Raw genomic sequence first — 26,411 nt, 5'->3', positions numbered from 1 at the left:
CGGCCGCGTCACCAGTTCTTGCATTGGGTCCCACGCTTGCTAAGGCTGGCCCTATGTATCACGCATAGTAGGCTGTATGGGCGTTTTTTAAAAGACTTGTACTGTGTGTAAGCTAATAGCAGAGCAGAACATAAACTTTTCGAAATTTAATCCATAAACGCAACAAAATAAGCGAAATAAGTGTTTGGTAATGAAAACACAAAACTGTAGCGAAGCATTTGCCAGTAAAATCACTTGCGTGAATCATTAACTAATGTACGTGTGGTAAAACGATGCAAATATCAACGATAATTTCTAACAATCTAGTGAAAATGAAGCAACTTTAGGGGAATTTATTTAACATTTCTTTGTCTTTGAAAGACGAACCCATTAAGGCTGATGCAGCAGTGAGATCACTGCTGTCCAATTGTGACTTCATTGTGTGGTAACACTCGGAACTAGTCGTTTACCGTATAAATTTGTGAAGCCAATAAAACATACTTCTGCAGCGGACATACATTTTATCGAAGTGAAGACTTGAAGCTATTTGCACTGAATTTGTGGTTTGTAATACCACTGCTACAAAGCTTTCAGTCGCTATTATATATAAAACAGGAAAATGAGTAAAAAAAAACTTTCTTGGACCTTTTCAATTTACATGGGGAGAGTGTTGCTTTGTAAATTTGCCCTTTAACTTAGTTTTATTGGTTGTATTAGCTGAATGTATGAATATCTGTCTTTCAATGCATATGATTTATCTTCCATATTTTTGGAACTCCCACTCACGGTTGTCCAATGGACAGACCTGAAAATATAAACAAAGGTTTAAAAACCCTCTAATTCAACTTTAATTAAAACACACAAATAAAGTTTGATTTTTAAGTAAATTTAACAACAAAGCAAGTATTATTTTACAGACATAAAAAATGATGTAGATTAGTTGTCTAATTTTTCAATGTTTATCTACCTGTCTTGTTTTCAACCATCTTGAAATACAATGAAAGTGAAAAGCATGATTGCAGACTCCCCACGCAACTGTACATTCTTCTGATGTTGCCGAGGCCTGGTTTGCTTGACACTCTATGCACAAGTCCATGATGTGATTTCTGCAGATGGCGCAATTATCTACGACAATATCCCACGCCCACAAAGCCACTGCATTCCATTTTTTAACCTATATAAACATCACAGTTACATTTGTGTTTCATGGTCGCGTATGTGGCTTTTGAGTTTAGTTGACAATCAAATAGACGGTTTTCTGTCACTGTAAAAATTTCTGTGTAAAACTGTAAGAAATTGTAAAATTGAAAACTTCCTGCACAACTGTGACTTACATCATGACTGAACCCTAAAAATATCAATTAAAACTAAGATAAATCCAAAACACAGCACAAAATGTACTGTATATAAAACTCAGTGATCCAAAAACATCAAAATAATGTTTATCTTTGAATGTTGTACACACGCATTCATATATAATGTATATATATATCCACAGACTACAGTATGTGAATATACATATAGATAAAACAAACTAAAATGTATCATTTTAATGAGCACATTGCAACAGCACAACTTCAGTTAAACGTAAAGAGTTGTGCATATTTGTAAGTTATAAAAACCCTATCAACAAATTTCACCCTGTCATTTGATTGATTTCCTGCTTTGTGGAGCTGGTCTGTAACAAAAAGCAGCTGGATAAAGCAGGGTCTGCGGCTGACCCAAGCCTGATTTGAGTCTACCGTGCACTCGGCAATCTCATACTTGACGCTTACGACTGCAAGTATACCGAACGATCCTTGATATTTTTATAACCCTAAGGCCTAAGGCTCATTTTACTGTTGGTAGGTTGATAGCTCAACTATTTTCTATTTTTTCGCATTTACGCCCCGCTTACGATCGTGTTATCGTGTATCATCAACCGCTCCAACTTCGGGCAACTTCTTCATCTGTTATTGTCATGAACACTGAAGCGCGATTTACCTTATATTTTTTTGTACTATGGTTATGGGCATCCATCTACTAAACAACAAAACAGATTTTTCAAGCTTTGTACAAAGCCTTAAGGCGAATATTACGTGTTGTTGGAGTAGTCTGAACTCGGTACTTTAATACTTGTCAAAATAAATTAAATCATTTGTTAATAGATAGGTAAAGGATGTATTGTTACAAATTGAATTTTGCAATAAATTATATGGAATATATCGTGTGTGGCCAAACTTTTAAATTGTGGCAAAAGTTAAAGCTACAAAGGTAAAAATTCACTTTGACAGGTAATCAGTAGTTAAACCTTTCATCAAAAATCCGGAATAAGTCAATCACTTGTAGCGAAAGTCGTATAGGCCTATAACATGTACACACTTAAATTATCAGGAATTTTATTAGATACTGAACAAGATCTACACGGTTGCATACTTTAATCTGCCATTAGCAATGGTAATCCATGTGGGCAAGGAGGAATAGATTAAAGAAGATAGGTTCTTGGTAAAACCAGAACATGATATCAATTTAGTTAAATATTAATATTATCGCAGGTACTTCTGCTCTTGAAACAGTTTAAAAAGTTCAAACTGTGTTGATTTTTCATTGACTTGCATATCAAAGTAGAAATTCAAAAAATTTTCAAATGGCATTGTCTGAATTTAGACAAAAAACATTTAACTTCGCAAAATATACTAATATAACTATAAGTTTAAACTATGCATTTTTAGATAACTGTAAATTAACAATTTAGCAATAGCGTAAAGTTAAGACCAGGGGTCACTAAACTACGGCTCGAAATTGGCTTGTCCGGTCTGCCTCACTGTGCCAGAAACGAGCTTATTGTAGACAGATGCTTGGTTAAAGACAATTAAACTTAAGATCACGAAAAAAAAATACATCCAAAAAATGATTCGCAAAATTAAGGACCATTGTAAACAAAATTAAGTCTAGAGTTAGCTAACTACGGCAGCTGAAAGTTACAAATCACACAACTCATTCCATTAATATCAATGAAACGTAAATAAAATAAAAACAAGGAAGAATGAAGACTAAAATTTCACACTTTTCAGCTTAATGTATGTAATTTAGTTTCTTTTTCTGTAAAATAAAAAACAGTATTCACCTCAAACCTTTTCTTTGGACCCGAGCTCATTCCACTTGAAGTGGATGGTTGGTCAGTTTCCATCATTTTTCTTTGTGAAGGTGAAAGTATACTCAAGTACACCAACAGCCAGAAAGTAAGTATATAAATAACCTATACCTAAAATTAATTTAGCTACAGTTATCATTTTAGAAGAAAAGGCGTTTTTTGAGCCTCCAAAACACTAGCCTATTTTTCCGGAATTAAAACAAAATGTAAATACCCCGGACGGCTAAACTTTGGCAGACCAAAACATTCCCACTCTTAAACACAAATTAGGACTTAATGCTTCCAGACTTCATGGCTAATAAATGAGGCGGGGTCCTAACCGAAAGAGCGCGTGCTGCAGCCTGCTGTTTTCCGATAGCACCCTGCTATTGGTTGCTGCTTAATGATTAACAGGCTGCTGTTGGTGACGTAACACCACCTGACCGTGACGTGACCAACAGCAGACTCCTTTGTTCAAGTAGTAGGCCTAAAACTCTGCTACTCTTTTTAGAAAAAAAGTGCACAAAGGATTGATTATATTCATTTAAATACTCAAAGTGTAATTTATATTAACAAAGTAGCCTACGGATATTGCAGTACACTTTAATTTGCTGATAGTATCTTTATTTTTGCCCCTTGACTGTAGGAGATGTGCAGGTACCAACCATAAGCCCAACTGGAAAGTAGCCTATGACAGCTTTTGACAAAAAATTGTGCGTGCACTGAAGCCTTAATTCTTTATTTGTTTATTATAACCTGCACCAGCTTCTGGATTGTTTAGTGTTTTTGGTTTTGTCGCACTGCGTTGAGTTGAAATGTACCAAGTTTGTTTGCGGTCTTCCAATGAAACAACTAATTGTCAATTATGCAAACTCATTTTTCTGTTTAGCAAAATATTGTCTCAATGTTAAATCTGTGAAATCTCTTGGCATATATATAAGCATATGCCATATATAACCTTTTGACTCGAACTGTATTCATTTGAAACATACACGCAGACATAACATTCAAAACAAGGGTAATGAAAAGTACATAATAAAACACACTGGGAAGTTAAAATATTCTCATTTGGAAAAAGTATTCTGGCGAAAGGAACTGTGATTAATCCATTTATTTATTATAGAATTTAAGTCAAGTTTGTCTGCTCCTTCGTTTAACATGTTTAAAATGCAACCGTGATTAAGCCGTTTCTGAGACATGGTCGTACGCAAATAAGTTTTCAGATGACGTAAAGTACTGAAAGATCGTTTTGCGTCACAGGCGGTACATGATAATGACAAATAAATGCGGAGCAGGGTCAGAACATTTGGAAATAAATTTTTATAGCAAGCAACGGTCTTAAAAAACTCACAAAAGTCATTCGCAGAAACTAACTCAACTTTACCTCAGCAACTATTCTAAGCCGTTGCATTTCAAGATTAAGACGATTTGTGTCCAAATCGTTGCCATACAGCTCTGCAATGCAACTAGAAATAGGTTTGCTTGGTTGAAGTAACGCATCTTCAACCGCTGAAGCTGACGTCAAATCTTCCTGAGGGTACCTCTTCTTCAGTGCAGCGCAGCATTCCTGGAAAACTTTCACATAGAGAAACGCATAGTAATATTTCGCAGAAGCATTTCCTGTCTGCCGGAGCACAACGCTTCTTGATCCTGATCGGCGAGGTAAACTTGGAAGTTCGAGGCCCAAGTCTCGTGATTCTGATTCACATTTTTCGAAAAACTTCTTCGCACGCTGTTCGTCGCCAAAACCAGACAAGATAAGCAGATTTTTGCTAAGACTGCGAAAATGGCCTACAGTCATGAATCACGCCACGGAAAAATCCTCCCTGTCCGCCCAAGTTCGGCGCCCGTGGTTGGCAGACAATACTATTTGCGATATTTACATTTTACATTCACCAAACATGATACATGTTAACAAAAAGAAGTGAGTCTTAATTCGAACCGTAAGTGGCATTGCAACTTAATAGCATTACGCCTACGAAGTAATCAACAAACAAAGTTGCAGATTACCGAAGTGAGTAATTAACGCCTGAGCTAGTTAGGTACCGAGAATAATCATAAAGTGCAGCTGAACGTTATCGTATTAAGTTGTGCATCGTCTGTTCTGTTTATTTGGCAAGTGCCTTGCGAAGCAAATCGAGTGAATCTTTATTTTTTAGCATCTATACTCACCGCGTATGTTTTGGGGACCAGTGCGGCTAATTTGATGTTTTCGGTCCGCAATAAAATCGCAGTGCAAATTGCTTTTTACACGAAAAGTAGTTGCTGCGTAATTTAAAACTTTTATTATTACTAAGTGTTTATAGGTAAGTATCATCTTCCACCCAAGTGTGACTTATTGCAAGTTGATGCACAAGCAAACTTGTAATTGGAAAGTTTCCAAAAAAAGTGCGCCTAATTAGGACGTTTGACCATAATAACTTTGGGTTGTTAATAAAATGATTGCAACCCACCAACATAGTCACGGGTGCTTTCCTGTCTTAATAAGCACTAGGCCTACATATAAACACAAACTCCATGAATACATCTCATATGGACTATAACCCCTGCAAAAAATGCTAAAGACTGTGCAAGAAATAACAGAAAGTTTTAATTATCGTACTTGGAGATGGGTTAAAGTTGCAGCAAAGGTGACATTCATTAACTTACCACCACCACGTTGGATGCTTTTGTAGTGCTTTGGGAAAAGATCTTTGAAAACAACAAGCTCAACAAGCTGATTAACCATTTCACCTATATTTTATGGGGTCTTAATCCCAAATGTATCACAAAGAACTGACTTGAGTTCTATAAGTATACAGCACATAGTGCAATAAAATTATAACACAGACAACCAAAAATTTGGAAGTTGCAACGAATAACATCATATTAACAGCATCCTCATTTCAGCCTAGGCCTACATAAGAAACCATATTTTTCGCTCCCCACAGTAGTAAACGGCGAAAAACAAGCAATGTAAAAAATAATGGCTACCGCACTCTTTCACCAGAAAAAATCGTGCGTCAGAAGCTATTTTTCACTGTTTCTTGTTAACCTTATAACATATAAAAGCGAGGATGATTGAATTGATATATTGTTTTTCTTCTGACTCGATAGTATGGTTGTCATTTCTCAAACGGTTTGACAATGCTGGTAATTGTTTAAGTTCTGTCTATGCATATTACTAAATAGTAAAGTTCCCATTTTATTTATGATCAGACACAAAGGTTTTCACCTTCGGGCAAAGCTTACTAATTGTTACATTACGCAGTAGTAACCAGTGAAATCTATAACGTAAAAGAAAGATTGTAAACATTACTACAATATATATATGGCACACCAGGTCAAGCGAGGTAATTTATCGGAACGTCATTAAGGAGAATTCAAGTCCGGTCAACAACTGAATTGCAAGATCCCAAAATAAAATTTCAGCATTTCCAAAACAACTCATTACTCGTGACGTAACCGTCACAACCTAACTCATATTTAAGCCCATAACACACTATACAGCTATACACTAACCTAAATCTACCTTCTGATATACATCGGACTCCAAGAAAACCTTAACTGGCTAAAGTCACCCTAACTGCCCTCTTCAAAAACAGACGGGTTCACCTATCCATACGTTGAGGTGAAGTTAATAACTAAACAATACAAAACGACAGCCTGCCAACTACTAAACACAAACCAATAGCCCGTATAATTTGAACACGAACTGTTCTTTTCATTACGACCCCTGCCTTTCTAAATCATTAACCACCAACTTCCTGACGTCACCAATAGCAGGGTGCTAATGAAAAACAGTAAGCTGCCATTCGTGACGTCACAAAGACATTTTAGCATGTGCTCAGTTAGAACTCTAATTGACAATTTAGGTCAAATGTTATTCTGATTCAGGCTACAGTAGAATGTTAGAGTCACCAAATTTTAACGATTTTCCTAAACCAATTGAAGACTACTTACGTATATAATGTTTTTACTGAAGTTTTCGTGTCTTGTTTATCGTTTAACCCATAGATATCTTAAGTATGACAACTGTTGTTTTTATATATAACACATCTATGGTCCAACCTTGCCAAAAGTGGGTACCCGATTTAGGGCATACCCTCATCAAGCATTAGACTTAGGCCTATAGCAGCCATAGCTGTTATTCACGCTTGAGGCAAAAATTAAACAACTCCTTCGCCACATCGGTAATTTTCCACTCTGGCGTATCTGGCAAACTTTCATAATGTACAGGCCACAAGTCCACTTGTGTTTAAGTTGCGTTCGTATAACCAGACTTTTACTGTAGGCTACCAGACGTCCATATTCAATTAATCATTTTATTTTTCGTCATTGACACGGTGGGGACGAAAAAACTGTGCTAGTTGCTGATACAGTAACATGCGATAATGCACGTGAACAAACGACAAAGCCTAGATGGCTTAAAACATGCAAGAAAATAATGGTGGCGTCAAGGTGCTGATGACAACTAGCACGGCCACTAAACTCAATAACACAGGAAAAAGAAGCTAAAAGCTCCATATTTAAAGCCAGGTTATCCAGACTATAGCAGACGAGCAGGTATTGTGTTCAAGCAAACGATTGCTGATTCTTTATAACTTCAATGCTGTAAATCAGTGGACGGGAAAAGAAAACCCACCGTAAAAGAAACCCCATCCCAGGCGGAAGCCTGGTTTCTTGTGGCCATATATGGTAATAATATTGGGCGTTGGTGTCGAGCCCTAGATTGTTCAGAACAATTGCACCGATGATAATCTCTGAATAAATCTGATGACGTTGCTGCTTGGTGCATGATTGAATTTTCTTTGGCATCTGTCGTTGAAACATCGATAATGACATACCAGCAAGACATGTCATCATGTTGTCGTTAGGTGGTGTTGTTGACAGCGAAAACCTTTATGTAGAGCAGACGGATGGAACAATGTTGGTGGATCATTTTTCAGCAGAGAAACCGGATCCGGAATTAGTGCAACGACCACGATCTAATAAAATATATAAAAACACCAGTAATTACCACAATAAATTTATTCCGAGTCTGTTTTAATTTCACTTTTTAGAAAACGTGACCGTAGCAATCAGTCTCTAAATGCTAGTCAGGCAAAGTAATCCTGCACATGCTGGATGCTTAGAGCTTTATGGTTAAACTTCGACAACTACAATACAAACACAAGAAGCGAAATTAAGTGGTAACTAGTTGCTACTAACTTGTACATATTTGATCGTTTGTCACTAGATGGATTGCATCCCGGAGTGTGTTCCAACATCAGAAGATTGGAATACTGTCTCCGATTCCACTGCAGCCACGGTCTGCTGCTGCCTTCATGTTCGAGGCAATAAGATAGAATTCGGGTCTGCACAGACTGGTTGTTTCACTTGCTGTCCACTTTTTGGGCGAAGGTTTGAAAGCTTTTCTGAGAATTCAACTGAAGACCATTTAGTAGGAGTCGATGCATAGTTTAAGATTAGGGGTGTACACTTTAAATGAACTTGAATGCTTTAGATTTTAGAACCAAATCATAATCCATTCAAGTTCAATTTTTCTTTACCCGATTTATAAAATCGGTTTTCCTTTAAACTTAAACGCATTCATTGCAACGCGCAGCCGAAATATTTGTTCAATTTGACTTCACATCGCGATACCAAGCACTACACGTGTCGCCATGAATTTGACTGCGTTTTGACATTTGTCGCCCAATTCTAACCACAAATAACTATGCAGAGCTATAATAAAGCGTTTTATGAGCTTCAATTTTGTAAATTTCGAACGGTTGTATAATAAATTTTGAAACTTTGGATCCGAAATAAATTAATTTAGCGAACTATAATAGAGTATTTTGGTCTGTACACCCCTAAAATAATAGTTAATATGTAACTATCAAATTAGATTAATCAATAAACTAACTTTGATCTATGCAATTAAGTTATTATAAGAGTAAGTTACGACATTTGATCGGCATTTATATATCAATTGAAAGAGAGACTAAAGTCTCCAGAATTGGGATGGTGCGACACTTGGCGGCGCCGTTGTTGTAATGGACTTTGGCAAGACATTAATGAGTTTTGCTTTAATTCACCGTTGAACTGTTGAACTACCGTTCAAGTAGTTGGACAATAGGAAACAATGAGAAATCATCGATTGAAGGCCGTGCAAAGAATTCACTAATTATGTTTATGTAGAGCGCACAGATATTGAAAAGTAACTCCCTATCTTTAAACACAGGGTCTGTAATTTATTAAATAAACATACAAATGTGTACAGGGTGGAGTTTAAGTTAAAATTTGATAAAGCAATCAGCATTCGCCACCCGCTTCTCAAAACGCCATTGCGCTATTGGTCAAAGTAGGAACGTCCACTGCCCTAAGAGATTGGTGAGTCGTCGTTGTCCGCATGAGTGGTAAGCCAGAAGTTATGACGTGGCAGAGAGCGATGTTATTCTTTGGGGTTGGCAAAAGGAGTAATTATACTATACCATGTCTACTTGAATTTGAAAAGCGAGTATCTGACGAGTTACGTCTTCCATGCGACAGGAATTTGTCATCATATCGGTTGAGGGAATTCCCAGGCGATTTAGGAAGCTGGTGGAAAATGCTGATGGCCAGAATATCAGATTTTAAATGAAATTTCTTGTTATACACGTTTTCTTAAAATTATTTTTATCAAAATTGTAGTTTTGAAATAAATTACAAGTATTTTAAAGATAGGAAGTTACTTTTCAGTATTGTTGTAGAATTGGAAACGATACCGTACCGTACCATACCATACTATACCAATCATATAAAATATTTCTTCGCTTAAAATAGTAAACTACACAGTCTACTGTAAAAAGCATTGTGACTCGGCAACACTTCCAAATCAGCCTCATGGAGAAACACGTTGTTTGATGGGTCGCATTTCTATATTCTCCTGCGTGTTTATCTTGCGATTGGTTCTCTCACGCGTTGGAGAACGATAAATTGGATTGGTCGGTTTTTCTCTCTTCTGTTTTCTCCTTATTGCGCCACGATTAACGTAAGATCGGGGCCTCACTTCATGAAGAAATAAATCATTAAACGCGTTCAAAGCGCCCACTAAATCATAGTTTTGATAAGAACCTGATGGTGGCAAAGGAGGAACCCAATCGCGAAGATCGTGTCTCGGATTGTTTAACACTGAGAAGTAAGCGATCCCGACCACTTTCAAAGATTCAAGAATTACGACTGTTTCGATGAAAGCGCTCACGAACGAAACCAACCTGAAATTTGATCAAGTGTTAGCAGGTGTGACGTAATCTTAACGGTTCGTTATTTGGTAACAATTGCTCACCAATCTCTGCAGGTTTCAAGTCCATACGTCATGCCGTACAGTACACAAATCACAGTCGACGTGACCATGACTGCTATGATATAAAACCAGGCGACGTAGATGGAAAAGTGGACAATGGCGAGAGGATCTATCGTGTTTGGATCTATTTCCAGGATTGTGAATTCTTGCTGCGCTTCAGCAGCAGACAATGGCGGCCTGGATATAAACAATTTTATTTCACGAACAAACTGGTTTCAACAAAAACAACCAGCACTATACCTTGCCGATGGCTTGACTACTGATGACGTCAGTGCTTTTGCGGGCGGTGACGTTGTGGCCGCATTTTTTTCAACGCGCGAAGACTTCGACGTTTTCTTTTGTGAAGACGTCATAGCTTTCACCAGCGATGACGTAATGGTCGCATTTTTTTCAACGCGCGAAGTCTTCGATCTTTTCTTCTGTGAAGACGTCATACCTTTCACCGGCGATGACGTAATGGTCGCCCTTTTTTCAACGCGCGAAGACTTCGACTTTTTCTTTTGTGAAGACGTCATAGCTTTCAACGGCGATGACGTAGTGGTCGCATTTTTTACAACGCGCGAAGACTTCGACTTTTTCTTTTGTGACGTCTTCATACCTTTTACCGGTGATGACGTAGTGGCCACATTATTTTCAACGCGCAAACGTTTTGACTTTTCCTTTATTGTCGACGTCATACCTTTCATTGGCGGTGACAAAGCAGCCGCATTCCTTTCAACGCGCGACGGAATATACTTTGTCTTTTTTGATGACGTCACACTTTTAGCTGGTAATGACTTACTGGGCACAACTTGTTCGACGCGCGACGAGGTAGGTTTTTTAGTCATCGACAAATATCTTAATTTTCGGGGATTTTTCTCTCGTCTTATGTTTTCATTTATAATTTCAAATTTTCCCGGGAAAATTGGCGGCTGTTTGATGACGACGTTAGAGACTTCTTTTGATGTCGAAGGACGATCTTTGTCGTCTGGAATACGTTGACCAGCGTTTTTTCTTTCTTGGTCAACTTCCGCAGTGTTTACTTGTGACGTATTTCTAGTGTTTTCTTTCATCGTGGTGCCGGTAATTTGGACGTCATGACTACGCACAAATGATGTTTCTGCTTTATGCTGCCCTCTGGTGGGTTTTGTGGATTGTACGTTCTTGTCAGGGTTCGGTTTTTCGTTTCCTTTTCGTCGTTGGGCGTGACGAAACAATAGGCTAATAAGAAACGGCCCGGGAAAGCACATCAAAGCGCTCTCAATACCTTTATGACAGAAAACAACAAACTATTAAGACTTGAACAACCTGATTAGTTAAAAGAAATAAACATCTGGTCTTTCAGTAACGTTTGACTGGACTTACCGACGACAATGTGAGACCACTTGAAATAGTAACGCCCAAATGTCAGCACATTTCCATCCACTGCATAACTGTGGCCATGAAACATCATAGATGTTAACATTACCTGGAATATGAAGAGAAAGCACGTTGCCACTCTTTCCACCCTCGTCATGACGTACTGCTGCCAAGGCCTCATACCATATAAGGAATACCAGACGTGTCTGAAAATGAGAAGATTACGAGATGATAATATGGCACAGCGTGGTGAAATCAATAAGCAACATACCTGTCTTTAAAGTGGTTTTCACACTTTAAGAGGAACAATTTATTAGATATTTGCAGTTCCTCTAACGTGGAGGCCCGGAATGTATGTTCCAGGACGTCGCTGAACCTGGTACCGCATAGAAAGAACCAACACTCGTTTGTTTCCAAATCTCGTACAATCATACGTTCCAGATACCTGACGTATAACTTGCAATAAATAACTAATTCATGCAAAGAGTTTTAAGTCGGGCTAAGCTTTCACTACACACTGCACCACTTGCACACAACTTAAAAATGAACAGTCCAAGATTAGCATTAAAAGATGAATTTAGTTCATTTAATAAACTTAACTTTAGGGCCTAGTTTGAGATTCATATAACTTTTCGGGTTAAAAATACAAGGACCGTTTTCAACTCTAATTCATACAACTGCAGTTAACTTGTCACTAATTCATACCACTCAGGATTGCTCCCTCCGTCATTGCGCCACATCCTGACTGCTTTGATGTCGCCCAAGCTACGTGGTGTGGTAATAAGGAACGATTGCACGCTGTCCACGGATAAGATGTTGTCGTTTTCTCGCTAAACAAACAATCAATCATTATGACGTCGAAACCAACTATCATACACTATGGCAGACGTCATCTTTTTACTTGTATGACGTGGGCATTGCTCCTTTGTCTTTTGCCCAGCAGTCTCATGCTGATTGCCGCGGTGGTACCGGCGTTTGGACGACTACCGGTATAAATTGTGACGTAATACCGGTATTGGTCGTTTGGCGAGTTGTCAGCAACTTCAATGAAGAGTCCCTTTCATAATTTTAATATTAAAATTTGATAAATCATTTCATGAAGTTGACAATAGTTTGATAACTTTGTACTTTTTTCTCCGCATTTTGATCTTTACATCTCGCCCATATAAGGAGAAGAGCGTAGATGACGTAAAGAGCAGATAAAACGATGATGATCACTGGGTTTTGTTGGAATTGCTCCCAAAGATTCCAGGAAACCTAAAAACGATTCAATAATTGACAATTAGAACTAAAAACTTCTAATATGTCATAAACATTTTTACTTGGTCATAATTGATCTTGTTGGGAAACACAAGAAGATGGGAAGCGTAGATAATCTGAGGAATCTCCTCCTCTCCGCTCCTCTTAACCCTGTTTGGTGTGACCTGGTCTACGTCACATTCACAATTAAATGTCCCATCGTTTTGATGGACCTGATGATAATAAAATCACTTTGCTCATAATGCTTGGAATGATTAAAATAATAAAAGTTAGATTAAGAATTGGTTTAAACTCTGCTTCAAAAATCTTTCATGATACAAACATCGACATCAAATATACGACCTTGCAAGAGCCCTCGCTCCAGTCGCGCATTCGATCTTCCCAGTGCAAGCAATTCAGTATGAATGACGTGAATGTCACGTTGATCAAACTTCCAATGCGGTAAAATCCCGCACCCATATCAACATACACTGTGACGTTCAGTTCGACTTGTCTGTGCGGAAGCGAATTTTCCGAAATCGACCAAGTGTACAAAGACTCTGAGAAAAAAGTCGACAAAAAATGCTAAATAATTAGAAAAGTGCTGATCTTTACAAACATGAAAACCGTGACTCTTATTTTCTGTAAACAAACCCTTTTCGTGAAACTCTTTCTTTATTTTGAAAGAGCTTTGGTCGGTAGTTTCCAGGCTCATTGTACAATTTTCGATTTTCTGATCCATGTTTTCGACATGAATTGTAAGAAAGAGGTCGTTTCCATCTCGTTTGTAGAGCATCCAATCAAACAAAGCCCAACCTGCGGCTTTGCTGTGACAACCAGCCACGTCGCATTCACTCTCAACCCTCATTGTTATGTTTCCTTTACCAGGCTGTGCTGGCAAGGGGAAGCCAATTGTTTGATTTTTGGCGTCGTTGCGACTGATCGGGATCTCGTTTCGCCATCCCGTTGTCATGGAGACGGACGTGACTTGATCGACTTTGTGGGTCCTCGTGTTAAAGTTGATGGACGAGTCGTAGGTGAAAACCTAGAAATCATGAAATCGTCTCATTATCACGTTAAATCGCGCAAAATAAAGCAAATTAAATATATTATGCCTCGACATTGATGACTTCATTGCTCAGTATCTGTATGTTTGGAAGTCGAAGTGAAGAGTCATTGAGTGGATCTGAAAAAGTTTTTTTTCGTTATTCTACGTTTCAGTTGATTTAAGCCACTAAGTAACGTCATAGAGTTAGAATCGTTGCAAAGCGCGGCCTACTGAGGAAAATAAACGACAAATAATAAAACCAAATTGCTCAAATATTGCGAAGCTTATTCCACAAAACTTATCCTACACCAAAAACATTCGCAATATAATTAGTTATGTATTGTTTAAAGATTAAATAAGACAAAACATGAAAACGATAAAATTAATTAAATGATAATAATCATCTTTATTGGGTTTTCAACGTCACGACAAAAGACAAAAATCAATCTTCTAGTTTCTTAATTTATTTTCGTTAAAAAATTAACTTTTCTAGGCATCGTCTTACAGCTTAGCGCTTGTCACAAACGAGTCTGGTCAATAATTGTCTTAGCAACTGCGTTTAAAATTCGTTTTTTAAGCCGCAGAGTCGGCGTCTGAACGCAAAAGCATAAAGCATAAAGCGCATGTAGAGTAATAGAATTAAACGCAGCCAACGATTTCAGAAAAGATCATGAAACAAAACTCGTCGGGTGTCGCACTTGAGCTTAAATTGGACAGCGAGTTCGACATTCCTGCTCAATAAAACTTACTTATGACGTCATTGTTTAACTTGAGGAATCGTCCTTGAACGGATTTTGTTTCAAACGTCATGGTATCCTCTCCTGGTACCAATGACGTCATAAGCAGCTTGCCCAGCCGGGTCATTCGCGAAGTTTCTTTGATCTTTGCAATAATTGTCATTAAAGAATTGAATCGTGACGTCAGTAGTATTATACAAGTTGTTACCTTAAAACGAATTTCGTTGGAAAATTCCATCAAATGTGACGTAACGACAACGCATGAAGCCGCAATTGACCTTATGACATCATCATCGCCCTCGCTAGAGTGTTTATGAACGATGAACTCTATTCGGTTCAAAGTCCTCACCAATTGGTACTGAAATTATAAAAAACAAACAAGTTAGCTGTGTTTAGTTTTTAAATCTATCACATTAACTTTTATATTTCTGCTCCTACCACGTGATGCTCATTTGCGACGCCAAAACTTTCCGTAAGGTGGCGTAGTACATCAGCTACTTGCTTGGCCGACGTCAGCGTATTTAGCGGATAATCCGCGGTTCGATCTAATATCTTAGTTATCTGTTAAACGAAAGAACAATGAAGGCACTTGAAGTGGTCCATCCATAAATAGATACTATGACGTCATAAACCTACCAGAAACGGTTTGAGAATCTTTGCTGAAGACAATGGCGGTATAACCTGCGCCGTCTTCTGCAGATTGTGGCTCGAAATCGCGTAAAATACGTCACTAGTCAGGTGTTTGTTGACGTCGGGAGTTTTCCTCAAAGTCACGGTCAAGTTTTTCTCAGTGCACGACTGACGAAGGCTGCATATTGCGATCGAAATCGTGACGTCAGAAACGAAGTCCTCTGACGATAGTGTGAGGTCATAGAGGTTCGGATCGCAACTACTTTGCAGAAGATTATCGTGGCCTGAAAATGTTTCGTTATTACATTTTAATCTATTCATAACTTCCAATCTACAAACACCGCATGACGTGTTGTAAGTGCAAGAGTCATGTTTGTTAAAAGTTTTGCCAACCTGATGTGGCCACAGACAGTTGTCTTCTTAAGAGTAAATATTAAAAATTATTATTAAATAATGATATTATGCAAGTATTGCAGTTACTAACGCGAAAACAAATCGCCATTTTTGCTTCAGCACAAAAAAAGCGCAACTTAATAAACTAGGGAAATATTTCCTCATCGTAGTCTTATACATCAGGTGTATTATTTGATTTAAAGTATTTTAAATTGTAAATTAGCGTATTTTTATTAAAATCAAAGTTGTAAGCCATTTGATATTTCGTATTTAAATTTATAAACTATATTGAAAAAGGTTTAAAAAATATGTCTTGCACAAAAATGTCTCAAAAAATGTCTCAAAAAATATTTTCACTTCAAAAACTTTCTTGTTGTCGATTGCCAGGTTTTAGAGCCCGTGGAAAGTTAAGTGATAAACAAAAATATTCACATCCTAAATTAATTAAGTATAGGTTTAGTCTACCTTGTGTTAATAATTACGACATAATTTTAATCTTAGCACTTATGTACTTGCTACAAAATGAGGTTTTACCTTTTTCCTTGACAGAGAACTTGAACTTCAAAGAGGCTTGGCCTTGTGCGTAGCCAGAACAGGTGACGTTAAATTTTGTGATAAAAGCGATTCCACTTTTGGGTGTAACCCTGCAACTACCTCCACTAGGTGGGGACAATGGGTTAAGGATTAGGGTTGCCGATGCCATGACACCGTCAACATTGTATCCTTAATGTCAAGTTCAAAGTTTAATTTAATGATGGACTACTTTTAATTTATTGATGACATCAAATTCATATAATGGGGATTCACCTATTCCTGTGACGTTTGATGACGAGCTAATTATGTTGAGTAGTGAATTATTAAGTTTACAGAATCGTCGGTTCTGGCACAAACTTAATTGTTGTCCGGATCTTAGTGACAATACCCAAGTGTGACGTGTACAATCGTCACACTTTAATTGAAGGATCATTGGCTTGTGTGGAAAAAACAATTTCTCGCAATTTGACCTGCACCTGAAGTTCAAAGAAGAACGTTAAATTTAAATGGAACTTGATTAAAAAGAATTCATAGGTTAACGAATATAAATTTAAGCTCATGGAAGCAGGAAGAAAAAGGTTCTGCATAACTCGCCTTAAAGTAACATTCGGGGTTGAGGTTGATTTCAAAACAATTGTCTGGTCGGCAAACGTTGCGTCATAATGCGGACCCGATACGATTAGCCTGACGTAATAACGGTCGCTTCGCACCAGTTTGTCCATGGAAATTTCCATGACGTCATCGCCAGTAACATAAAGAGTTTGCGAACCAAAGCAGGAACCTTGGAAGTGAAAAATAAAATTCAATTTTTGATCAAAAAAACCTAAAATGAGAAAATCTTTTCAAACCTTTTCTTTGTATTTTTCCAATCTCTTTTGTCATTGGTAAATCTTCTTGTGCGACGGCACAAAACCAGTCACGTTTGATATTTCCCTCATGTTTGTTAAAGTCAATTGAAGACTCAAATTTTAAAATATTTGTGTTCATTCCTGTGCATAGAGATTAGGCATTTCGGGATAACATTTCTTGTAACGGGAAACCGCAAAACTTTAACATAGAAATCTAATATTATCGACTCACCAGCCTCGAGCACATTTCCTCCCTTGATTAGAAAATTTAATTTTCTCTTGGGAATTTCTACCAAGGTGTAGTCATCGCCATTTGCTATTACATTTAATCTTTCGTCAGAAATGACGTTGACGTTGACCTTTATGACGTACAACCCAGGTAACGTGTCATCGGCTTTTATCACAAGCTCTGGTTCACCTGAGCTCGGGTTAAGTTGAACTTCATCGCCTATTTTTGGGATGTCTATTTTTGACGTCACTCGGTACGCTCGCCATTTGTAATCAACGGAGAATAACTCTCTAGTGCATCTGAAGTTAAGGTCCACGCTTAAGACCAACTCTTCAACCACTTTCAAAGGTTCGTCGAGTCCACCGCCAACTTTCCCGTCGCGAATTCTCACGCTCTCCAAGCATGACAACGGTAAAGCTTTCGGGACATATCCAACGAAACGAAACGATTGTTTTTCGTTTCTGATAAGCACGACGACCTCCCGAGCTTCTTGGAAAAGACTTTCATTTTTTATTAACATGTAAGGTTCGGCATCGAATGGTAGATTTGGCAAACCCACATGTTTATATTTCGTCTTTGAAATCGTCAAAGTCAAATTCTTCGCTGCATTTTTGTCGATTGTTAGATTCATTTCGTACTTTCCCACGTCACCTCTGATGAATATAAAAACCTCTCTACGGGTTTCGTAATCAAATCCCCGTGACGTAATATATACGTCGTGGATCTGTGGCAACGCTTCAAAAAATGCGGATGACGTAAATTTAGAAATGTTATTTCTAGCTGTTGCCACAGCTTCGTAAATATCTGCTTGAGACAAAGTTGCCTCTATCGCCATCGTGTGGCAATCACGTGGGCAGAATTGAGAGCTTCTGAAGACCGACAGCCTGGTTCGATTCGATCTGATGTCGATTGTAAGATTTACCGGAGCTCCTGAACTAACTGTCACGTTTATGACGAAAACATTGGGTCGAAGACCGACGTATTGTTCCGTCATAACTGTAAGATTTTTAATCTCTTCGTAGAATATGACTGGTTTAGAATACGTCACGGAAGAAATATGGTTTTGCAATAATAATATGACGTCATGTTCTCCCGGTCCAACCAATTGTTGCATGGTTGAGTTCAGTTCGAACTTGACCGTTTCGTTCGATAAAGTTTTCTTATTATCAAACGTTTGTGACGTCTGAAGCTCGGTTATTATGACATCATCCAACATGAGAGCGTAGGAGATGGGAAAGTAATATTTGTGGTGGAAGATGAGTTCAGTGGAGGCTGGATATGTTTGGAAGTCGTTTTGTTGGAGAGATATTTGTAATTTTGATGCCGATAAAAAGTCTTCCACGTAAAGAACCAGGTTTTGAGTTGTAAAAGTTCGTAAACTGCTACTTCCACCGATAAAGCACTTTGCAAAAACCAAATATTTTCCCGGATACTTGAATGACCGCTCAGCTGTGAGAGTTTTAGTTGAAAATCCAGTTCTGGAATTATTGTACGAAATCTCACAGTTGAGGTTTAAATTGCTTGCTCCGGTCAGTGTGGCAACGAACTGCACTTTCTGTCCGGTTTGAACGTGTGTGCTGGTGGTCATTAATCGGAAACCTTAAAGTACACTTAAAATATAAATCACTTTTCTACAATATCAGTACAGCTGTTACATTCTTTTATTCTGCAGGCAGTGTCCCATCTAAGAAACTCCCAAGTCTTAAATGTCAACAATGGGCTTCAAGATTGAATACTGGGCGACAATAATTGACAGAAAAAACAAAGAAACAGTTTCGTTCGCTATGTAAGGTCTAGGCCTCTAGGGGCTGATTCTCAACCGGGGTGCCATTTACGTTTCGCAATGGTAACGCAAGCTATTGCGCACTAATCACTAGTCCAGGAAAACGGTTGCGAAAATTATTTTTATTTAATGCAGAAAATGTTTGGTTTCACTGTGGGTGCCGCCAAATATTTTGGTTGTTTACAGGGTGCCGTAAGCCAAAAAAGGTTGAGAGCCACTGGGCTAGGTTAACAAGACAAGAGGTATTAGCGCTACAATGCAATGAATTAAACCATTTAAGTAACAGTTACTAAGTTAAAGGGGTTATGTTTTAGTAAAAACGATGTATCTATTTCAAACTCTTGTTTATTGAGATGTTTAATTTGGTTATTCCATTTGATTAATATCATTTCGCTGATTTTACTCTCATAATCACTTTTGCACGTTTAAAGTATTTGAAAATAGTTAATGGTCACGTTGCTGGTTTGGCGGCCATTGCATTGGTTAATATGGTCTTTTATGCCTGATATAATATAGTCTTTGTTTAACTCTGTGTGTTCAAAAACTCTGGTTGACAAATGGCGCGTAGATTTACCTATGTTGGTAAAACTTGTTGTGTGAATCGAAACGTGAATTGGTACATCGGGTGCGCAAAGCAGTGGGTGCTCGAGAATTGCTACGTAAACGTGTGACGTAAGCGCGTGAACGCTGCTGCGTAAACGTAAGCGCATGAGCGCCTTACTCATACTGCTTGCAGAATTTTACTCACCAATGTGGTTGTAGACAAAAGAAATAGTTGCTTCGCTGCATTTCCTTGTGAATCTTTTGAAAGAAATTGTAACATTGTTTTCAAAGTAAAAGTTGGGATAATCAATTGGTTTTTTAGCTTTGCAAAGAAGAATCTCTTTTCCATCCGCTTTGATTAGCTTCAACTTTGCATTTGCACAACTGAATAAAAAAATATAACGAAAATACATGGATTAACTTTTCATGGACGTTTAGCGCAATTCCCAAAGCAATATGGCTAAAAACATATTTATATTAATGACATTTACAACGAAACACTACAAACATTACAAAAGACTTCATATGACATTACCGACACCTTTTTGTCTGAAGACTAATGAAATAATGATCTGTCATTATTAGATGAGTAATCGCCCTCACCTGAACAAAACCTCATCAATCTGCAAATATGCAACTTCTCTCTTTTTGAGTTGAATTTCCCACGACTTGGCACCCGCCGACATGACGTCATTTACACACTCCCTTGCGGTTGGGAACTCAATCTTTCCACTCGCATTTGTTAACAATACGCTGCATTCTGTAACATTAAGATATCAACTCTAAAAAGAGTTACAATTAGTAGCGTTTGTTTTCCGGAGAAAAAGATAAAAAGCTATGTTGGAAAATAAAAAAAACTTCATCAGAAAATGGTTTCTACATTTGCTTTTGCTATTGTTGACGTTTGATTCTTGGCATTGTGATGCAGTCAGTGACCAACCTGGTAGATTGTTGCATCGAGTTCACAAAGTTAGGGAAAGTATAAGTCAGGAAAATGTAAAAAGACGGAAGTTACGTAATCTCCAAAATTGCCACTACCAACAACAGATGTACGCTAACTCCATCGCTAGCGCAGAAACCGCTCAAAACATTGAAAAATCAGCCAAAGTTTTAAAAGGTAACAGAGCAGATTTCAATTATGTTGTGAAGAGTTGGAACGACATTTATATAAATTTGACATAAGGTTATTCAATTTTATAGTAATTTCAAGATTTGTCACATTTTTGTTGTAAAGATAAAAGTGTTAAAGAAATAAAACTATATTACTTGAAATATAAGGAAATATTACTAAAATTTTCTTTTACTGTTTTATTTTAGAATGTACAAGCATCTACACGAGTGGTTCAACATCAAGTGGTATCTACCCGATATGGCTCAAGGAACGATTCCAGTTCACCTACGTCTATTGTGATATGGAGCTCGTTTCAACTAAGAAGGGCTGGACAACAATACAAAGAAGAATGAACGGGGAGGTCAACTTTAACAGGGGTTGGGATGATTACGTCAGAGGATTCGGGAATCTCCAAGGTGAATATTGGCTCGGATTGGAAAATATCTATCGTTTGTCGAGGCAAACTACTACATATTCGGAAGGTTTTCATTCACCAAAAGCACCGGAAGTTGGGTTTGATCTTGAAGACTGGGACGGTGTCAAAGCATTTGCTGAATATATAATAAATTCGTTCGATCCAAAAAAATTTAATTATCATTTATCTATTTCCGGCCGAGCTAATGCTTCCACTTGTTTCCGTGGCTCTCCAATTTTTTTCGGCGATTTCAGCACTCCAGACGTTGACAACAATAAAGACGACAACCGCCATTGTGCCCAAGAATTCAAGTCAGGTTGGTGGTATTACCGTAGACGATGCGAAAATACAAACCTAAATCAACCATATCCAAAGTACAAGCAAGATATGACCTATTACAACATGTTCTGGGAAGGCTGGCCTTGTTTTAGTGGGACAGATACCGCTTTGCGTTTTGTGTCTATGCATTTTTATCATTACCACAACGAAAGAAATTAACAGGACTTTCGCTCATTTAAATTACTAAAATATTTTTGCAGCAATACATTCTTTTTCACCGTCGGTCATAAATTGTACAACTTGTACAACAACAACTGAAATTATCAGCGTTTTTCGTTGACGTTTTACATTGTGTAAAAGCTTTGCAAAAACTCAGTTTCATGAAAATAATAAAGACTGTCACCAAACCTGTCTGACATTTTGAATCGTGTTCAGCTCGGCAAATACAACTCACACTCAGCAGAAGCCGTAACTTCATCTTAAGTTAAAAAGAGGCAGAAGTGGTAAAAGCTCGCGAACAGTTTAGTGAGATCCAATCTTTCTAGAGCTGTTGCATCCACAAGTGGGTATGAAGTGGGTTTTGGAGAAAGAGAGATCGAGAGAGAGAAAGTTATATCTTATACTTATATGTCACGACCCTGTGACGTAGCAAGGGTGGGTTAAAAGGGGCAGTCTGTTCCGGACAGTAAGTTTGAAGAGAATAAATAAAGTAATGACATCGATGACGAAAGAATACAATAAATAACTTGTTTCAAGCCATCCCTGATGCTCCTTTGCTATAATTACATACTGTAATTATAGCTTAATATACCGTTACTGTATTCGTTTATATCGACTTCGGTTTTATCGACAGTTCGCCGATATCGACACATTTTTGGATCCCCCAGACCATTTTGTCCATTTATAGTGACAGTTCTAGCACTTCTTTTTACTCCGGGACGTAATCCCGGTAAGTAGGAAGGAAGTGAAATACTTGCACTTTTTTGAAAGGAAATAAATACTGCACTGTACGTTACTGTATTAACGCCATATTGCTCCGCATCAGTATACCGTCTGCGTGCGTATTACGTGTAAATACAACTACCATTATTTTTCACGATCTTGTTTGTGTTGTTCTTTGCCGTAGCGCACACGAAAACCTTAGATTAAACGTCAGTGCTGATTAGAGTACACAGTTAACCCTTACATTGAACTAAAACTGGAAGTAAGGAACAATTTTTATTGTTTCTTTTATATTGACACTTTTTGTTCATCCCCTTTAAGTGTCGATATCGGGGAAATCTACTGTACTAACTATACTTGACATAGACCAACTGAAATTGTGTATCATTTGCACAAAAAATGTAACAGTGAAGTGATTCGCTTGTCGCTACAAACAGTCAATCCACATCAGTTCGATATCGACCATTATATAGCAAAGCAAGCTAAGCCTTCTCAAGTTGTAAGTCGGCCTGTTTGGTTTTATTTATAACCTCTTTGCTTTTGAAAAAGTTGGACCGAACCTGGGCAGAATCCCTACTCCAGCTGAAAGCAAACAATCGATAGAACCTGGTGCGCAAGTGTAAATGTTTGAGCACCCTTGACGTAGTCTGGATACTTTGTGATTGTGTTTTGACGGCAAAGACTAGCCTAAGTTGTCAGTGAACTTTCCATGGCCGCCTGACCTAGAAGTATGACAGTAGCTATAACGTTGTCGACTAGGTAAAAGAAATCAACTCCAATTATGTCGTTGATATTTTGTGTCTATTCTTATCGCTACGATTGCAGATTCGATTCTCTTTCACTTTGCTGCTGAACGTCCTGGGTATCTGGCTGTTCTTGGTATAAAGACATCAGGGTTGGGACTCTTTGGGAAGGGGGAGGAGGCAGCAACTACCCAAACATGACCCACCGTCAGCAGCTTACGTGTGTATTGTCTATAATTGTCTATTTTTATCACTACGATTGCAAGCAATATAATGGGGCTTTGCAAGGCGTTGACAACTGCAACTGCCGACCATCATTGTGGCTTGTGAAACCTGCACCTGTAATTTTAAACTGCTCCAGGAAGCCAACTTTATGCCGCGATTTTACTTGCTGCGACCACAGCGAACAACTGCAGAACCATTACTAATGAGGCATATTAAGTAAGGTACGTAGCATAGGATGTCTACGGTAATATATCTAGCTAGCTATTAAAAACTATTTTAACTTCTAATGCTTTTTTGTGAAAGGTTGGTTTGGTAAATACTTGCAAATGCTCTGCCAATATGAAGCAATAATTGTCTATTGTGACTCGTGATAAACCTGATTCAAAACTGATATTAATGTCATAATTCCTTAATTGTTAGTAAACCATGTCTTTGTCTGAGCTAACAATTGCTGATGTATGGTGTCAATTTCCGGCTTTATCTGTGTGTTGGAGATAATTATTTCATATACCTTGCAAGCGGTACCGTATCAATATGTCAACGAACATCTTAAAATCAGTTATCTTTTGCACTTTATTGTTATGAACGCGTATATATTGTAACGTCAAGTTTTGCAGCGAATCATGCAAATATTTGTGGCCCAAAGAAAATGACTTGGCAGGCGATAAGTGTCCAGCGAGCCAGCAGCTTGACGACACTACTATGGTTAACCAAGTCGCATTTTCTTATTTCATAACACAAGCTGATATCTACAAAGCATACCTGCGCATCCAGCCATAAATGTAACAGCCAAGCCAACTTGTACAAACTTCATGAACCACATTTTCAATTCCTGATATTTCGTTTCTGGTTGAGCCTACCGGTAATTAAATATAACAATTTAACTCTAATCTCGAGTTAAGTGACGTATACAGCATATTAGCAATATACTGACAATATACTATTACCTGGTGGTTGTATGATGTCACGTTAGAGTAACCAAATACTTCTTCAGAAAAGTTACCGCTAAATTTTCAATACAGCTGTAAATTGAATCTGCAAAATGGTTTACCTCAGAGACATTAAGGCCATATTTAGGGTTTGACAAAAGAATTGTATAATCGGTGGTGACGTCAAAATAGTACTTTTATTACAACATAATTATGCAACAAAGAGATTATTACCGAAGATACTTGTGTGGGCCTGTAGGGACAAGGCTATAGTCATTGATTGTTTAATAACTCAAGTTATTTCATCACACCAGTCCGGTAGGTTACAAAGATTTATGTCATTTTCTTGGCTTGTCTCAAATTTTTGATTTTTGTTCATCACTCATCAGTTATCTAATTTCTTTCAAAATGAATGGGTTAATGGTACTTCTGTTGCACATAGTTGCACCGATAAACTCAGTTCCTGTGGTTAGTGTGGTTTAAATGCTATTTTCATAGCATTGCACGAATTTAAAACTATCCGCTATGTCCACTGAACATAAGCAAGTGTTGTTCATGCCTTGCCCTTGTAAACCCTGTACCATAGTACGTAATACATTGAATAGTTCTTTTAAGTATCAAGTTGCCATTCGAATATGAACTCATCTCAAAATTTTAACACGCAATATAAGATTATGTATTTATCAATGACCTACTACTAAAATAACATTAATAGGAGTAGGCTATATATATCAACCACACTGCTTCGCTACAGTTACTGGAAATTTCATAGCTCGTTTGTTGTAACAGCATTGTTACGTCATAGTGGCTTCATCCGTTGACAGGTTGATCGAATAAACGAGATATGAAAAATCGAGAAATCTGGCAATGAAAGTCCCACCGCACAACATAAACCAGTTGACCACTCGGTGTTGATAGAGCACAACTGAAATAGTATTCTACACTGGATGAATCAGATCTCGCCACATCGATGTTGGAGGAGTGCGTCATGACAACGATGCGTGAAGCAGACAACCATATTAAAGAGCTTCGTTGTCACAACCTTGGTAGATATGATGTCTATTGTCTTTGATTAACTGGTTCCTTCACATTTCAAGCGTCTTACCCCTTGTATTATACTCAATATAAGTCATCTGTATTTTCAGTTTTGTGCAACAAATGGTAAATTTTATAAGTGTCATCACTAGGGCAATTATTTTTTGTTCCGTTTTGGACCAATTCATTTCCTTTCTGTGAACAAGGTGATTTGTCGCAGTTTTACTACAAATACGTATAGTTTGGTAGTGGTCGATTTTGGTCTGGGGGTTACCGAGACGAGGCATGGCGCAATTTAAGTTTGTGAGCACCAAAATTACCAGAGACGTAGCAATCTATCCGAGGGCATGCTCCTACATGGTCCAAAATGCATAAAAATTTTTGTGCATTTCTTCTCAGTTTTCTGAAACCTTTCATTTTTTGTTGCTATTGAACGTCTATTACCTTTGGTTTCCGAGGATAGGACACAACTTTCTTCGTCTTGGCATGATGTTTTAAATCAAGTGACCGTTTAAGCATCAAGTTATGTGAAAGTAATTTCAAAGCATGAAGTGATCAATTAAAACGGAGGTTTGAATTATGCACAACTTCCCCTATTCTAAATTCAGTTCATACAGCTAATCAACATTAACCAATGAATTACTCGGCCCGTGCGTAAAAACCGTAAATACTTAACAACACTACTCGCATTCAATGTTTGTTCTTTTAGAATAGAAGCTTCGTATTCGCTTCGCTACACAAACAGAAGGGCCCCTAAAGCGACCGCCTCGCTCGCTTCACCCAAAAGCCACTACTGGTGGCACCGTAATAAAGATTCGGTAACATGCAAGCAAAACGACGAAATGCATGCAATCCGTTCCGGTGTCGTGCCAAATTTGTTCTGGGCATTGTGATTTTAAAATGTGGCATGACTCAGCGCAAGTTTGTCGATCAGAAACCTTGTATTTCCTGTGAATTTATGTGTATTCTTTTCTTGTTTGTAGGTGAAGTTGGTAACCTTGGTAGTTTTCCCT

The 26,411-nt window shown here is 37.9% G+C and overlaps 3 protein-coding genes across 3 annotated transcripts; 1 reads left to right on the top strand and 2 right to left on the bottom strand.

The window, feature by feature from the left end:
* Positions 1 to 131: 131 nt before the first annotated feature.
* LOC143447052 (E3 ubiquitin-protein ligase RBX1) lies at positions 132 to 3,243 on the bottom strand. Its single transcript, XM_076946975.1, has 3 exons — positions 3,086 to 3,243; positions 947 to 1,153; positions 132 to 784 (listed from the first exon to the last, which is right to left on the bottom strand). Exons 1-3 carry the CDS (start codon positions 3,149 to 3,151, stop codon positions 734 to 736), a joined length of 324 nt encoding a protein of 107 aa, XP_076803090.1. The 5' UTR covers positions 3,152 to 3,243; the 3' UTR covers positions 132 to 733.
* A 4,144-nt stretch (positions 3,244 to 7,387) lies between these two features.
* LOC143445796 (polycystin family receptor for egg jelly-like) lies at positions 7,388 to 24,492 on the bottom strand. The gene is made up of 27 exons (XM_076945118.1): positions 24,382 to 24,492; positions 24,197 to 24,290; positions 20,323 to 20,479; positions 19,925 to 20,103; positions 17,397 to 18,992; positions 17,165 to 17,305; positions 16,911 to 17,097; positions 16,590 to 16,792; positions 16,317 to 16,505; positions 15,396 to 15,673; positions 15,198 to 15,320; positions 14,968 to 15,117; positions 14,772 to 14,904; positions 14,090 to 14,160; positions 13,629 to 14,019; positions 13,338 to 13,534; positions 13,058 to 13,207; positions 12,864 to 12,992; positions 12,637 to 12,792; positions 12,441 to 12,565; positions 12,007 to 12,180; positions 11,742 to 11,941; positions 10,638 to 11,643; positions 10,380 to 10,574; positions 10,169 to 10,308; positions 8,282 to 10,102; positions 7,388 to 8,058 (listed from the first exon to the last, which is right to left on the bottom strand). The coding sequence occupies exons 2-26, from the start codon at positions 24,255 to 24,257 to the stop codon at positions 9,936 to 9,938; spliced, it is 6,498 nt and encodes a 2,165-aa protein (XP_076801233.1). The 5' UTR covers positions 24,258 to 24,290; positions 24,382 to 24,492; the 3' UTR covers positions 7,388 to 8,058; positions 8,282 to 9,935.
* On the top strand, positions 20,476 to 21,905 carry LOC143445797 (fibroleukin-like). The gene is made up of 2 exons (XM_076945120.1): positions 20,476 to 20,836; positions 21,037 to 21,905. The coding sequence occupies exons 1-2, from the start codon at positions 20,557 to 20,559 to the stop codon at positions 21,741 to 21,743; spliced, it is 987 nt and encodes a 328-aa protein (XP_076801235.1). The 5' UTR covers positions 20,476 to 20,556; the 3' UTR covers positions 21,744 to 21,905.
* Positions 24,493 to 26,411: the final 1,919 nt, after the last annotated feature.

The sequence above is a fragment of the Clavelina lepadiformis genome, chromosome 2 (genome assembly GCF_947623445.1).
Source record: "Clavelina lepadiformis chromosome 2, kaClaLepa1.1, whole genome shotgun sequence".
In the NCBI taxonomy this organism is placed as follows: Eukaryota; Metazoa; Chordata; class Ascidiacea; order Aplousobranchia; family Clavelinidae; genus Clavelina; species Clavelina lepadiformis.
Note: the sequence above shows the minus strand (reverse complement) of the source record. Positions and strands in the feature narration are given on the sequence as shown.